Raw genomic sequence first — 15,543 nt, 5'->3', positions numbered from 1 at the left:
AATCCTCCGCCTGCAGCGCCAGCACACCAGGTTCTAGTCCCGGTTGGGGTACCAGATTCTGTCCCGGTTGCTCCTCTTCCAGGCCAGCTCTCTGCTATGGCCCGGGAAGGCAGTGGAGGATGGCCCAAATCCCTGGGTCCTGCACCTGCATGGGAGACTAGGAGAAGCACCTGGCTCCTGGCTTCAGATCAGCGCGGTGCACTGGCCGCGGCAGCCATTGGAGGGTGAACCAATGGAAAAGGAAGACCTTTCTCTCTGTCTGTCTCTCTCACTGTCCACTCTGTCAAAAAAAAAAAAAAAAAAAAAAAAAGAAGTGAGTGAAGGAGGATGGGTAGAGTTGGGGTATTCCAGAAGGAGACAACAGTATAGATGAGGGAACTGAAGCAGGAAGACACACAACACTTTTAAGAACTTGAAGAGGAGTAGATGACTGTTGTAGAGAGAGCACAGGCAGCATGGGAAAAAGTACAGCTGCTGAGATAACCAGGAATTAGGTCATGCAAATTCTTGTTAGCAGTCTTAAAAAACATTTACCCTGTTACCAGAACAGCTAGGCAAAAGTGTCATATAGGGAGAGCATGATGAGATACTCACTTTAAAAAATTTATTTATTTATTTGAAAATCAGTTACAGGGAAGGGGAGAGAGAGAGATCTTCCGTTCACTGGTTCACTCCACAAAGTTCTGCAACAGCTAGAACTGAGTCAGGCCAAGGCCAGGACCTTCATCCAGGTGTCCCATGTGGGTGGCATGAGCCCATGTACTTGAGCCATCTTCTGCTGCTATTCCCAAGCCATTAGTAGGGAGCTGGGTCAGAAGTGGAGCAGCTGTGACTTAAACTAGTGGAATGCCAGAATCTCAGGTGGTGGGTTTATCCACTGCCCCACAACAACAGCCCCAAGATACTCACTTTAAAAAAAAAAAACACTCTGGTTTGTGGAAGGAAGAGGCCTTGAGAGGATGTGGGGGTATCAGATGATGATAATGTGGACTAAAATGGTGATTGTAGAGATGGATAGAGAGGATGAAGTTGGGAGCTATTCAGGAAGTGGGTTCAAGAGGAATTTGTGAGCGTGAGGAAGAACGTGGAGTGGGGGTGACTTCAGGGCATTTCTGATTGGTGTGATGACGTATCAAGTGAGCCTCATAGGGTAAGGAAACACAGAGAAGAAGCAATGGACTATGGTAAATCACTCTTTAGTTTTAGACATGTTTGAAATGCTCCTTTAAGACCACAAAGAACTATTCCAAGAAGCAACAGGATTCCAAGGGATGTTTGTGTGCTGGGCATGAGTCATCACAGTAGGTGAGCTATGGGCTACTGAGAAGGGAGAATAGAAGACTGAGCTCATGTTCAGTGAACTGTTGTCAGTAATTCCTAATCGTCTTCTCAGGAGTTAAGGGCTCCCCTTTTCTCACCATTTTTTTCTTCATAGGTTAAAGCTTCATTATAGTATCATCTTGCTAAAAGTTTGAAGTTGTACCCTGGCAGAACCTTGGTATGAAAGCTCCATCTTATGTGATATGCGTGTGAAGGCCTTGTGACCGACCCTCAGTCTTCAGGATGTTATTGTTGTCATCAAAATACTTAAAAATCAGAGCTTTTTCATCCCATCTTCATAAGCATCAGGGGTCAAGAATTACTTTTATATCTAGTATTTCACCTCTTTTTATTAGCAGTATGTCAGGACTTAGATTCTAGATATTGTGTATTCTTTTTTAGGATTTATTTATTTATTTTGAAAATAAGAGTGGCAGACACACACACACACACACAGAGATCTTCCATCCACTGGTTCACTCCCTAGATGGCCACAATGGCCATCACTGGGCTAGGCTGAATCCAGCAGCCAAAAACTTCATCTGGGTCTGCAAAATGGGTGGCAGGGGTCAAAGTTTTTGGGCCAATCTTCCAACACTTTCCGAGGGACATTGGCAGGGAACTGGATTGGAAATGGAGCAGTTGGAACTTGAACCAGCACCCATTTAGGATGCTGACATCATAGGCAGCAGCTTAACCCACTGTACCACAAATCCAACCTCTATTGTCTTCTTATAAACTTGTCTAAGCTTCCTTAATTTTCTCAGGCTGGCCACTAGCCTCTTAATTACATGGCATCACTATTTCTCCACAGATTCCTGTGCTGTCAGGGTTAGAGAGCTTTAATTGAAATCTCATTTTATAAATGAAGAAAATGAGATGTAAGGGAGGTAAGGACTATCCCCCAATAAGGACCACCCTCCAGGCCTCCAGCCCTGAATAATACTGCCTCTTTTCCTCACTGTAAGTTTATATTTCTCTTGTCCAAGAATTTTAAAGCTTTCTACATTAAATTTTAAGAGGCTCATTAATTACACACTTGCCTCCCACCAATAAAATTATTATTACACTTATTGTTCTTTCAAGGACTTAATGGGAAAAGCACTACTGGAAGAGAGACTACTGTTCTCGTTCCAGTCACAGAGGTATACCAGAGCAGCCATGAGCACACACTGTCTCTCCCTCTAAATTAACTGTGGCAGGGGATCTGACACCATTTTCTTAGCTTCTTGATTTCCCTCATCCTATCATTTCTATCTACAATGAAAGATTTAATATTAATTCTTGACAATGGCTGGAATATTAAAAACATACAGCAATATAAGTTTTAATACTTTGACAACATGTAAGCCAGGAAAAAATAAGTAACTTAAGAGTTTATGTTTAAATGCCTTTTGAAAATCCTGATAACTTCTTTACAAATTCTACTATTTAATCATGACACAGATTGAGTCTCCAATATTCTAAATGCTTGGGACAGGAAGTAATTAGGATTTGGGAATATTTTCATATACATTATGATATACCTTGGGGATGGGACCCAAGTCTGAACATGGATTGCATTTATGTTATTCATATACCTTATGCACAAAGCCTGAAGGTAATGCTGTACAATAGTTTTAGTAAATTTGTGCATGATACAAAAATTTATGGAGTAGAATTTCCCACTGGTGACATCATGCCAGCACTGGAAAATCTGAGGTGTTAGGAACATTTTGGATTACAGATGCTCAACCTATATAATACTTTCACAAAAAGTTAAAACCTGTGTGATGTTTGACTGTAATTTTATAAAATTCACATGTGCAAATATCTAGTTACAATGACTCTTAGAATAACAGTTCAAGAAAGACATCTTGGAAAAAGCAATTCAAGTAAAAGGCCTGTCAGAATACAAATTTTTTTTTTTTTTTGACAGGCAGAGTGGACAGTGAGAGAGAGAGACAGAGAGAAAGGTCTTCCTTTGCCATTGGTTCACCCTCCAATGGCCACTGCGGCCTCAGTGGCCAGTGCGTTGCACTGATCCTAAGCCAGGAGCCAGGTGCTTCTCCTGGTCTCCCATGCGGGTGCAAGACCCAGGGACTTGGGCCATCCTCCACTGCACTCCCTGGCCACAGCAGAGAGCTGGCCTGGAAGAGGGGCAACTGGGGCAGAATCTGGCGCCCTGACCAGGACTAGAACCCGGTGTGCTGGCGCCACAAGGTGGAGGATTAGCCTAGTGAGCCATGGTGCCAGCCGCAGAATACAAATTTAGCTGTGGTAACATAAGACCCAAACTCACAATACTCGCTTAAAAGCCTTAGAAGTCTCAATCTCTAAATATGAGGCAATCAATCCCCAGAGATATGGTTTCAGGAACTTAGGCTCCATCTGTCATGTGGCCCTCTTCAGTTGTTTTGATGGTTGAAGATGGCCCATAAGATCTGGGTCTACACTGCAACAGCAGGAAGCATGAAATGGTGGGGCAGGTGTTGTGATCCAGTGAGTTAAGCTGCCACTTGAGACACCCACATCCCATGTAGGATTGCCTGAGATCAAGTCCCGCCTTTGTTACCAGTCCAGCTTCCTGCTAATGCACATGGGAAGTGAGAGTTGATGGCTCAAGTACTTGGGTTCTGGCCACCCCTGTGGGAGACCTGGATGTGGTTCCTGGCTCTTGGCTTCAGCCTGACCCAGCCCCAGTTGTGGGCATTTGGGGAGTTGGAAGACTTTCCACTTTCTCTTTCCCTGCTTTCTTCCCTCCCTCACTCTCCATCTCCCTCCATCTCTCTGCCCTTTGAATAAATATATAGAAGGGGGAAATTAGGTAGAAGAGGGAACAGCCATCTTTTTAAGGCACAACCAGAGATTTTCACATCTTGCTTCCCACTGGATGAACTTAATCATATGACTACACCTCACTGCAAAGGAAGCTGGGACACAGGTTTCTTGTTGTTGTTGTTGTTGTTGTTTTTTAATGACAGGCAGAGTTAGTGAGAGAGAGACAGAAAGAAAGGTCTTCCTTCTGTTGGTTCACCTCCCAAATGGCCACTACAGCCGGCTCGCTGTGCCGATCCAAAGCCAGGAACCAGGTGCTTCCTCCTGGTATCCTATGCGGGTGCAGGGCCCAAGCAGTTGGGCCATCCTCCACTGCTTTCCAGGGCCACAGCAGGGAGCTGGACTGGAAGAGGAGCAACCAGGACAGAACCCCAGGGTGCCCGTGCTGCAGGCGGAGGATTAGCCTAGTGAGCCGCGGCGCCAGCCCGGTTCACAGGATCTTAATTGGGAAGGTATTTGTTCATCTGAAACTTAGAAACCCTATGATTGAAGAAAGAGGGGATGATGGGATACAAGGGAACTAGCAGATTCTGAGATTCTGTCATTTGTAAGAGATTAAGTAATAAGTAACATGAAAGCTTAATTACTTTCACCTGTGAAGCAAAATAAATTTATCTTTAGACATGACAAAACAATGAGGAAGAACATAAGTGATTGTCACCTCCACAAACCTGTCTATTTAAATTCAGTAAAAATTCAGACAGTGAATTGAACAATCAGGTATTAGTCATTCTAAAGTTCCAGAAATACAATGTGAGAAATAGCACTGCTGGGCCAGGGCTCATATAGCGTTCGCCTCGGGTAGGAAAAGGCATTGCCAGGGATTGTGCTCAAGAAAGATGACAGCTGACTGCTGGGAAAGAGGTAGACATCAGGTCATGAGTGCTAGACTCAGCACAGATCTTTGGCTGCTCAAACTGAGCAGTGGGCAGAATCGACCTCCCTCGTGTTGGGAGGACAACTGCAATACAGGCTGCAGGGACTGCCCCGAATCTTTTACCAGGAGGTTCCAGTTGAGATGAGGTACAAACCACTGCTGCATTTAGCCTCAGGGGTCCCACACTATAAACACTGAAGGGAAAAGAGTAAGGTAAGACCCTGGGCAGGATCAGGACCGAGTATGATATTGGAGAGAGACAAAATGGGAAATGAAGGAAGGAGGAGAGAGAGAAGACAGGGCATAGTCGATGGCTGTGGTCTGATGACAGGAATCAGGGGAATTAATAAGCAAGGTGAGCAAGTCCATAGTGTCACAGTCACCACGGAGTTAGGGTCATGGGCAAATTAACTGTTCAATTTGAGGTATAAAGCTGCAACATCTCAAAATCAAAAAATGTTCTTGGTAGACAATGACCTCTGGTTCTTCTCTGGTATTATTAATGCAATTCTGTCATGGAATTGACAATAAGAAATACAGCCCCTAATCTTGTTTAGGACTAATATTTCAGTTTTACCAATCACTTAAGAAAGAGCACATAGAAGAATCTTTAACACTGGAATATGTATGCTAATGACGTGGATGTTATCATGTTTACCTTGTTTAAGAAATATTTTGTTTCACCTCAGAGTGGAGATGACTTTCTGCCACGGACTTTTCAGCTTCACGAGTCAGTGCATACTGCCTGAGCTACAGCAACAGGAATACAAATTTTCTAGCTCACTCAGTGCTGCCATGATGATAAACTTGTACTTGCAAAAAGACAGAATTGACTACTGAAGTCTCAAACACAAGAGTAGTGGAAAGTCCAAAAAATATTACACAGTGATATATAGTTTTGAAAATGGAGTTGACTTGAAAGCTGGAAGTCATAATGTTTCCATAATAATAATATTCTATGTGAATAGCAAAATGCTTTAATGGTGCATTGATTAGATTATAATTATCACTGTGGATAAGACACAATTTTATAGGTAAGCAATAAGGCTTAGAAAGTTTTAGTAACTTGTCTAAAGCGCTATGAATCAAATGTTGTGAAAATAAGAATTAAATACATGTGTTTTAACTCCCTGTCCAGAGCTCTTTCCAATGTGACACCTGCCTCTTCTGAACTTCAAGTGACATGAATTTTCTTATTTACTCCTGCATTCATTCAGCAGCTATCAGTTGCATACTTTGTGTTGCTAATCATTGTGCTAGGCATGAGACTGCTGTGACTGACAAGGCAGTCTTTGCCTTCATAGAAAACTTATAATCTGGCAAAGCACAGAGCCATGTAACCCACCTAACCATTATGAAACAGTGATGCTACATCAGCAGAATTGTGCAGGCTGTGGGAGCACACGAGAAAGAAATTCCAGAGTAATTAATGTTTATCTTGAATTCCCAAGGATTAGTAGGAATTGAAAGAATTAAGAGTATTCCAAGCCCAAAATAAGGTATATATAAAGTCACTCCGAAGAGAGAGATGATCCTATGTCAGGTCCATAATAGAGAAAGACTCAAAGAAGGTACAAATTCAACATTTTGTAACCATTCCTCCTGTATGACTGACACATTACCTATTCATCCATGCATCTATCTTTCCATCTATGCATCCAGTTGTTCTCACATTCATCTGCCTATCCATCTACCTGTCCAGCATTCTTTCTTAGCCTCCATTCTTTATGTCTTTTTTAAAAAAGATTTGTTGGCAGTGGTGTGGCTCACTTGGCTAATCTTCCACCTGCGGCGCTGGCATCCCATATGGGCGCCGGGTTCTAGTCCCTGTTGCTCCTCTTCCAGTCTAGCTCTCTGCTGTGGCCCGGGAGGGCAGTGGAGGATGGCCCAAGTGCTTAGGCGCCTGCACCCACGTGGAAGACCAGGAGGAAGTATCTGGCTCCTGGCTTCAGATCGGTGAAGCGCTGGCCATAGCAGCCATTTGGGGGGTGAACCAATGGAAGGAAGACCTTTCTCTCTGTCTCTCACTGTCTAACTCTACCTGTCAAATAAGTAAGTAAAAAAAAAAACATTGTTTATTTATTTCAAAGGCATAGTTAAAAAGAAGGGCAGAGGCAGAAGCAGAGGGAAGGAAGGGGGTGGGGGGAGAGATCTTCCATCCACTGGTTCACTCTCCAAATAGCTCCAACAACCAGGGCTGGACCAAGCTAAAGCCAGGAGCCAGGAGCTTCATCCCAGTCTCCCATGTGGATACAGAGCCCAGCTCCAGCTGTTTTCCCAGGCATTAACAGGGAACTATGTCAGAAGTGTAGCAGCCGGGACTTGAACCAGTGCCCATATGGGATGCAGGCATTGCAGGCAACAGCTTAATCCACTGTGCCACAGTACCAGCCCCATTTTTTATTTCATCCATCCTTCCATCTATCTACCTTTTTTTCTTCCTTTTTCCTCTTTCTTCTGTCTGTCCTTTTATTCACACATCCATAAAATCAGGTGCTAAGATATTGAATGAACTAATTTCAAAAAACATTTATTGAGAGACGTATGAAATGTCAGATACCATGCCCATCCGTGTAGAGAGGATAAAGATATATAAGACGTCATCCAACTTACATGAAGCCTAAAATCTGAATAAAGAGATGAGTATGAGCACATCTTACTATTACAACACAAACTGGATGACAGGTGCCCTAAGAAATTACCACTGGCTATGGGCTACTGTATGGAGGGAACTAAAAGTTTCACTGATAAAATTAACAGGCCATCATCAGACTGAACATCCTCAATATTTTCCCTTAGTCTTCTTATTTGTTTCATCTTTTGTTTTCTGAAATCTGTTGTTCTTTCACAGATTCTGTGGCAACAGCATCCGGACCACTACTTGTTGAAGTTGCCAAAACTCCTGGTGCCAGCCTTGGGGTTGCCCTAACTACCTCAATGTGCTGTAACAAACAGGTCATTGTCATAGATAAAATCAAATCTGCAAGTATTGCAGACAGGTGAGTGACACAGAAAGTCCTTCCTTTTCAAAACTTCATTTGTATTTAAAAAATACACACACACACAAAATATATATTATACACACACACACACACACACACAAACACATAGACACATGGACAGTAAAAGGCAATTCTCTTGCCAATTTTTACAGATTTCAGGTAGGGAAACAAGTTACCATTGTGGACTTATCAACCTCTCCATGTAGCAGTGTCACCTCATTTGGATGTTTGGTGTACCCTTTAAGTGAAGAAAAAAACAAATGTCAAGCAACAGAGCAAATTTCTTACCGTGTCCTAGGGTAACAGCCTGTTCTTGATGTAGGATAGCTCAACAGATCTTTATTAAGCTCCAGGCTGAGAAGTTATGAGTTTTCCTGAACCATAACAGTTAAATTCTGCTATCATAAAATTTTATTCCTTTTTTCCTTAATATATAAAGCTATATTTTTTAAATTATGCAATTTTTAAAGAAAGATCTTACACTGTCCAGTGGTTCATGGTCTTAAAAGGTCTCGTAAAACATTATTTATTCCAGTGTCACAATAAAAATGAAGTTTCTGTTCCCAAAAAAATCTCCACTTCAAGTGCATCAATGTAAAATTGTAATTTTAATGAAAGGGATAGTGGATGATTTAAACCACTTTTGTCTTGAGAAATATGCAATATATGCTTGAGATTTTAATATAGACTCAAACAACCAGTCTCCCATTTGTGGTTCCAACCTTCTTTTCCACATCCCTTTGCCTGCCTGGAAAACTCAGACTGTGGTGCCGGGGCTTGCAGCAACCCCAAGCAGTGGTCAGTCTACAGCTTCCCCATGGTCTAGCTCTGTGTGCAGACCTTTAACCATGACAGCCATTGATCCAGGGGTTTCAACAGTTCAATGGTGCAGGATGCTTTAATTTTCTTCCTCTGTTTTCTCCAGTTCCACAGGGGCTAACCAGTTTAAAGAGCTGTCCAGTTGACTGGTACATTGGGATGCTGACTGCTGTGTTTGCTTTTCTCAGTCCATCCAGTAGCCAGTCTCTTGGGTTTAGCAAGATATAGCAGCCAGACCCTCCCTCCACACTCCCAACTGCCCCCTTGATTCAGCATGCAGGCCTGGCTTTGTTGCTCATTTGGCCATTGCATAGATTCCATTGGTATCAAGCTCCTCTGTACTAATAAATATGTAACCCCAGAATAACGGAATACAACACAATAATAGCTGGTGCCCTGGGAACTTGAATTGAGAGGTTTCTGAGGAAGAATTAGTTGGATCTCCCCCTTCAAGTTATGCTCATTCATATATAAAAATAGACCCTCTTCCAGTTCTGTGAGTCACGTCTTGAGATTATGAATATTTACCAATTCATAGAAAAGCCTAGAAGGAAAAAAAAAAACCACACACAGAGAGAAAAAAGTCAAAAGGGAATTTTTCCTGTCCTTGACTCCCCTCTTGCCCAAGTCTCAACTTCCAGCATCACTGCCCCAAAATAATATTTTTTAAAAGAAGAACAAGATTATTCTTTTTTCTGTTTTCTACAAGGTTCTGCAGTCCTGTTCACACCCAAGGTATTCAAATTGGACAGATGTTTCCTATAACACTCAAATTTTTCCATTTTTTTTATTAAGTAAATGAAAACTGTGTGAAAATCTAACTCTGAAGGACATGAAAGTCATATTTCAAAGAGGAGAGCACTTGGTCGTGCTGAGTCTGTCTCCTTCTCGTAGGTGCGGCGCCCTGCACGTGGGCGATCACATCTTGTCCATCGACGGCACCAGCATGGAGTACTGCACGCTGGCAGAAGCCACCCAGTTCCTGGCAAACACCACCGACCAGGTCAAGCTTGAGATTCTCCCACACCATCAAACGCGTCTGGCGCTGAAGGGCCCCGACCATGGTGAGAGGATCCAGCTGCATGTATCTTCTCTTTCTCTTGTGCTTACAGTGGTTGCTTGCTCTAGAGATTCAGAAATCATGGAGACACTGGGTTTGATTCTGCATTTATTCTTTCTTTTCAGAACAATGGATTACTTTCGTTCATGCTTCTTCATCTTCCGAATGCCTTTTTCCAGTCCCACATAATTTACTTGAGTCCTCCAAATTAAGAAAAGAAGCACTGTTTGAAGTAGAATTTTCAGGCTACTATTTTTTAAAGCCTTTGGTGCAAATTAAGTGTGGAGAAAAGGGAGCTAATTTGACTTCCTAGTATTCATATTGAATTTCCAGTGCACTTAAAGGTCAATGAAAACATTAGTAAAGCTTTCATTGACTTTGGAAAATAAATATTAATATCAGCTCCTTCAAATATTGCAAGGAAAGGGAAAATGCTGTATGTAGGGCTGACTTTCTGTGGTTTTGTTTGACTAGCTAGTTTTTTTCTTAGCACAGAGAATAACTTTTCTTTCCAACTTCTTAACAACGTTTCTGCATTTTTATTTCCTTGAGATTCACAGGTACATTTGCCGGATATTTACCAAACACCCACCCAGGAAACTTTACCCAAAACCTAGTGCAAAAAAAGGGGCGTTGAGCCCCAAACCAAATGAAGTCAGGCTCTGGAGGCAGGACATATCTCTGTTCCAACTCCTTCTCCTGTCTTTTCCTTAAACCAAACACCCTCTTTTTTTATCCCTTGAAACCAAAGGCCTTGCTGATGTTGAATGGCAGCTGAAATGAGCAGATGGCCTTTCAGTATGTTTGGAGAGGGGGCAATTATCTCTGGAGTGGCCATTTGCTTATGAGGAGGTCATTTGTATTATTATACATTTTCTATCTCCTAAAATGCATTGCACTTCTATGCAGTCTGAAAAAGAGAAAAAGAGAGAGACCAGATAATTTTCATACTGAATGAGTCAGCTGGATGCAGCCTGTTTAATTAAATGGAGCTTAGACAGCCCTGGAGCTAATGAAAATCTCTAGTACAACATTACACTTATCAGATTTTAATTTTACACATTGGAGCAGAGAAATGATGCAGCATATGCAGGTTATGAAAAACTAATCAGCATCATTTGAATAGAAAAGCTAACAATGGGTAGGTGAGTTCACGGGAATGCACACTGTACCTATCAAGAGGCCCCACAGACCTCTCCCACACACTGGGCTGAGAGACGAGATTTCTGAAAGTTTCTTCCAAATTAAGTCATCATTAGATTTGGGGAACAGTAGGTATAAGAATGCACACTGTGTCATGCTCTTTCAGCATTCAGTTTTGCTTGCTAAATTCTGCTATCCATGCATTGGAAATGTATAACAGATCCTTTTGAAAAGTTGCCATCTTCAGCAACTTCATTTATTCTTCTTTTATTTGCCATGTATACAAATTATGAATAGTTCAAATAGTTTCCAGCTCATCAAATATTAATTATTTTTACCTGCCAAAGCAATCGAAAAGATGTTTATATATGAAAATATATGGAACAAGAGCAATTCCTTTCACTGTGGAAAACCTGATATCGTTTATATTTGGAGTCTGATAGTTCAACTCACTCTTACTTCCACTTTTGATTCTATCATCTACTTATGTTGAAAGTTGTTAACCATCTTCCTTATCTAGCATTCAGATATCTCCCTATATTTTACATTAAAATCAGGCATTTCCAACAGAAAGTAAATATTGGCTCCTATACTTAATGATATCACAGTGAAGAAGGAAAAAACAGATTTTTTACCACATTTATAGCTATCAAACTACTGTATTTTATTAATGTAGATTCACACAGATAAATCTTTTTCCACAAGAAAATTCTAATAGTCTTTATTTTTTTTTCATGATCTCAGATGCCTTAACAGTGTTTCTCATTCCATCTGTGGATGAAGATACATTTTCCAAATGTTGCCAATAAAAGACTTATCACAGTATTTTCAGGACAATGTAGCAATGGAATTTTTAGAAAAAGAGATTAGTTTGCAGCCCTGAAGAGGCCAGCCAAAATGACTTTTCAGAAATTGGCCCCACAGTGAGGATCTTTGTGGGACGTAATTGTGATTGTGGAAGCCGAGACTATGGAAAAGAAAATCTGGCCAGAGTCACTAGGTCTGACAGGTTGGGTACCAGGAGGACCTTCCATTTGATGAGCTCTGGGGGCCATGCCCAGAGCAGCTGTTGCCCACTTTCTGGAACATGCCTGGCAGGGCAAGAGGGTGCAGGTAGAAAGGAAAACAAAGAAAAGTACCTCATCTGCCTCTTAAAACTGCCACCAGGGAATGATGTGGAAAGTGTTCTACTTTAAACTCACTTACCTGTGATAAGGGACTTGGGAACACCCATAGAAACAGGCAGAGTAGTGTGGTGGCTGAGGGCAGGGGCTCTCCAATCCGACTTTCAACACCCTCATTCTGATCCAGTACTTGAAATGTTAAGCAGGTTACTCGGCTTTTCTACCCGCCGGATTCTTCATCTATACAAATGAGGGTTGTAATAATAGCTGCCTGTTAGGAAGATTGTGAGCATTATCTGAGGCAACCCTCAGAAATGCACTCAGCATAGCACCTTGCATATAATAAGTACTCAGCAAAAGCCAGATCCTATTATTGGCATTATTAAGTGAAAGAATATTCTTTGCAAAATGAGGGTACATACCAAAAATGTAACATCTTCTTATTAAACTCCTGAAATATTTGCCTTATGTATGAGTATCAAGTACACCACTCAATAAAGCAATAGATTTGGGATGTACATTCAAAATAGGCAGTAACTGTCTTATCTGGCCTACATTATTTTTTAAACCCCTTTGGCATTCATTCTCCATGGCATAGTTTTGTATATTAGCTTATATCATTTTTATCTTTTAATTATTTCATAAGTACAAAGATTTGGTTCCCAGCAACAGTTCATAGTAAAAGTTATGAGCTACATTTAACCTGCTGACAATAATTGGCACAGTACTGGGCACACAAAAGGTGGTGAATAATGTCTTCTTTATTGACTTGTTAATTGGACTTGACACTTTTAACATCTGCCCAGTAATTTTCAAAGCACTGTAATAAAGAACTTGGTCAAAAGGTGGATATAGAATTCTGAAGCCCATTCACTGAACCCTGGCTTCATTTAAACATAGACAATACTCTATCAAGGGGAAAACTTCCTATGCTTCTAAATTAGCCAGACCCAGCAGTAACTGCCTCTTGCTAAAAAGTGTTCTTTTATACCCCAAAGTAGAATGAAGATGGTAAAAGAGAATTTATTAGGGACTTCCCTGCAACACTTTTTATCTCAATGAAAATGTTGCTTCAATATAGACAGTTCTGACTGATATTTCTCATCATTCATGCATTCATTTATTCATTCATCAATCATTATGTACCAGGTAGTGTTGTAGTTCTAGAATGTGTCCAGATGAGCAAAAGTTGATCCTTGTTTTTGTAGAATTTAAATTCTTGTATAGACAAATATTAAAAATACATGACGTGGCCGGCGCCGCGGCTCACTAGGCTAATCCTCCACCTGTGGTGCCGGCACACCAGATTCTAGTCCCAGTCGAGGCACCGGATTCTGTCCTGGTCGCTCCTCTTCCTGTCCAGCTCTCTGCTGTGGCCAGGGAGTGCAGTGGAGGATGGCCCAAGTGCTTGGGCCCTGCACCTGCTTGGGAGACCAGGAGAAGCACCTGGCTCCTGGCTTCAAATCAGCGCGCTGCGCCGGCCACAGTGCACCAGCTGCAGCAGCCATTGAGGGGTGAACCAACGGCAAAGGAAGACCTTTCTCTCTGTCTCTCTCTCTCACTGTCCATTCTGCCTGTCAAAAAAAAGAAAAAGAAAAGAAAGAAAGAAAAATACATGATGTAGATAAGGTCATTTCAGACAGGAATAAATGCTATGAGGAATATAAAACAGCAATTCTAACACATGAGAGAAAGCAGCTACTTCAGCCTGAGATTAGGAACCAGCTTCTTGGAGGAGGTAGTGCTGAGCTGAGAATGAATAATGAGAAGGAGCCACCCATATAAACAACCGCTAGAATAGCAAGTGCCAGGGCCCTGGGGCAGGAAGGAGTCTGGCTTGTTCTAAGAGCAAGCATGAGACCAGTGTGACTAAACACATGAATGATGGCGAGAGTGACAGAGATGAAGTCAGATGGGTGATAGGGGACACTTTCCACTTTCTTTATAATGGGAAGCCATTTAAACATAGTAACAGGATCTAACGTGTGTTCCAAAGATTATCCTCACTGTGCTGTGGATCCTGAAAGGCCAGCACACAGGAAGTCACTTGGGGAGCCAAGTCTGAAGATGTTGCAGTGATCTAGGTGAAGAAGGTGGTGGCTTTCAACCAGGGCACTGGAGCAGGGGAGGGATCCCAAACCCAACTGGTTTATAGTGGCACAATTACAGTTGCTAGAAAGTTAATCCACAGATTGCAGAGAACAAAACTTGTTGAGTGAGATACCCACCCATGTCACTTAAAAAATACTGTATTGTTGGTAAGTAAGTGAAAAATTAGGCAGAATCAACATCATTACTCCTTTGATTTGATTCTGTGTATCAGCACCATGCTGAGTGCCTTGTGTGTCTGTTTCTCATAGTACTGTGGGGTAAATGCTTTCATGATCTCCAGTTGACATATGAGGAAACTAGTACTTAGAGAACCTGGGTAGCTGGCCATGGTCATAGAGAGAGGAACTCCACAGTGATCCATCTGTCCCTGCTTTATGCTTTTGTACCACGTACTGCCTCACCCCTGGCAAGAATATGAGGTGGCCAGGGAAGCTGATTTCATGGATAGTATAACTCAAGCTGTAATCTAAATGACAATCCTTTTTAAAACAGAGTATTCAGCCTCTCTGTATAAATAACTGGATAAATAATACACATGTAGGACTTCTAACATTAGAATCTGAAAGTAGGAGATAAAACTTCAGAAGTTACTTGTAGCTTTTTATATTATTACATGAAAAGCTTCCTATAAGACATAGTAAAAGACATTATGTTGCTTATAGTTCAAAACACTGGGTAGAAAGTCAAATCTTGACATTGATATGAGAATGAAAATATGATAAACATTTTTAAATAAAGGGACATTCTTAAGGAAGTATAAGAATAGTAGTGTATTTTAAGAACAAAACATTTCTTTCAAATGTAAATATACTTTTTTCACAAATAAAAAGAAATCACAAAATAGAATAAGGCTTTTATCTTTGTATTAGGATTCAGATAGACTCTGATGTTGAAAGATGATTAGAGTGGTTTATTGTCAAAGAAAACCAAGTCCAAATGATGGATCATCTGTAATTAAAATGTCAGAGCAGTAAATTGTGTTTTGTGACTCAAATCATGAGCCCATGTGATTCATTCTTCCTTTTTCTTTTTCTCTAAACAAGTGCTACTAACTGGTTAAGATTTGCAAATCTTTAATTACTAATCTTGTGCCATAGATCTTTATGGAACTGACTTTTAAGTTTAAAAAAAAATGTTTTTAATCTCAGCTGCAAAGCACAGGGGGAGATTAGAAATTGATTCAGTAGTCATCTTAAAAGGAGAAAAAATGGGCATGGGGAAGACATGCGCTACTCTTGGGATGATGAAAAGTCCCCATCACTGATGTTA

At 41.3% G+C, this 15,543-nt stretch overlaps 1 protein-coding gene across 13 annotated transcripts in view; it reads left to right on the top strand.

Moving 5' to 3' along the window:
- Positions 1-15,543, top strand: part of GRIP1 (glutamate receptor interacting protein 1) — a 739,429-nt gene that overhangs the window by 626,543 nt on the left and 97,343 nt on the right. For all 13 annotated transcript variants that reach the window (XM_051846415.2, XM_051846410.2, XM_051846412.2 and 10 more), the window contains 2 exons: positions 7,866-8,013; positions 9,730-9,899. In XM_051846415.2, coding sequence (XP_051702375.2) covers positions 7,866-8,013; positions 9,730-9,899 — 318 coding nt within the window. The remainder of the gene's footprint in view (positions 1-7,865; positions 8,014-9,729; positions 9,900-15,543) is intronic.

This window comes from Oryctolagus cuniculus, chromosome 11 (assembly GCF_964237555.1).
Source record: "Oryctolagus cuniculus chromosome 11, mOryCun1.1, whole genome shotgun sequence".
Taxonomy (NCBI): domain Eukaryota; kingdom Metazoa; phylum Chordata; class Mammalia; order Lagomorpha; family Leporidae; genus Oryctolagus; species Oryctolagus cuniculus.
The sequence above is the reverse complement of the archived record's forward strand: the minus strand, read 5'-3'. Positions and strand labels throughout refer to the sequence as shown.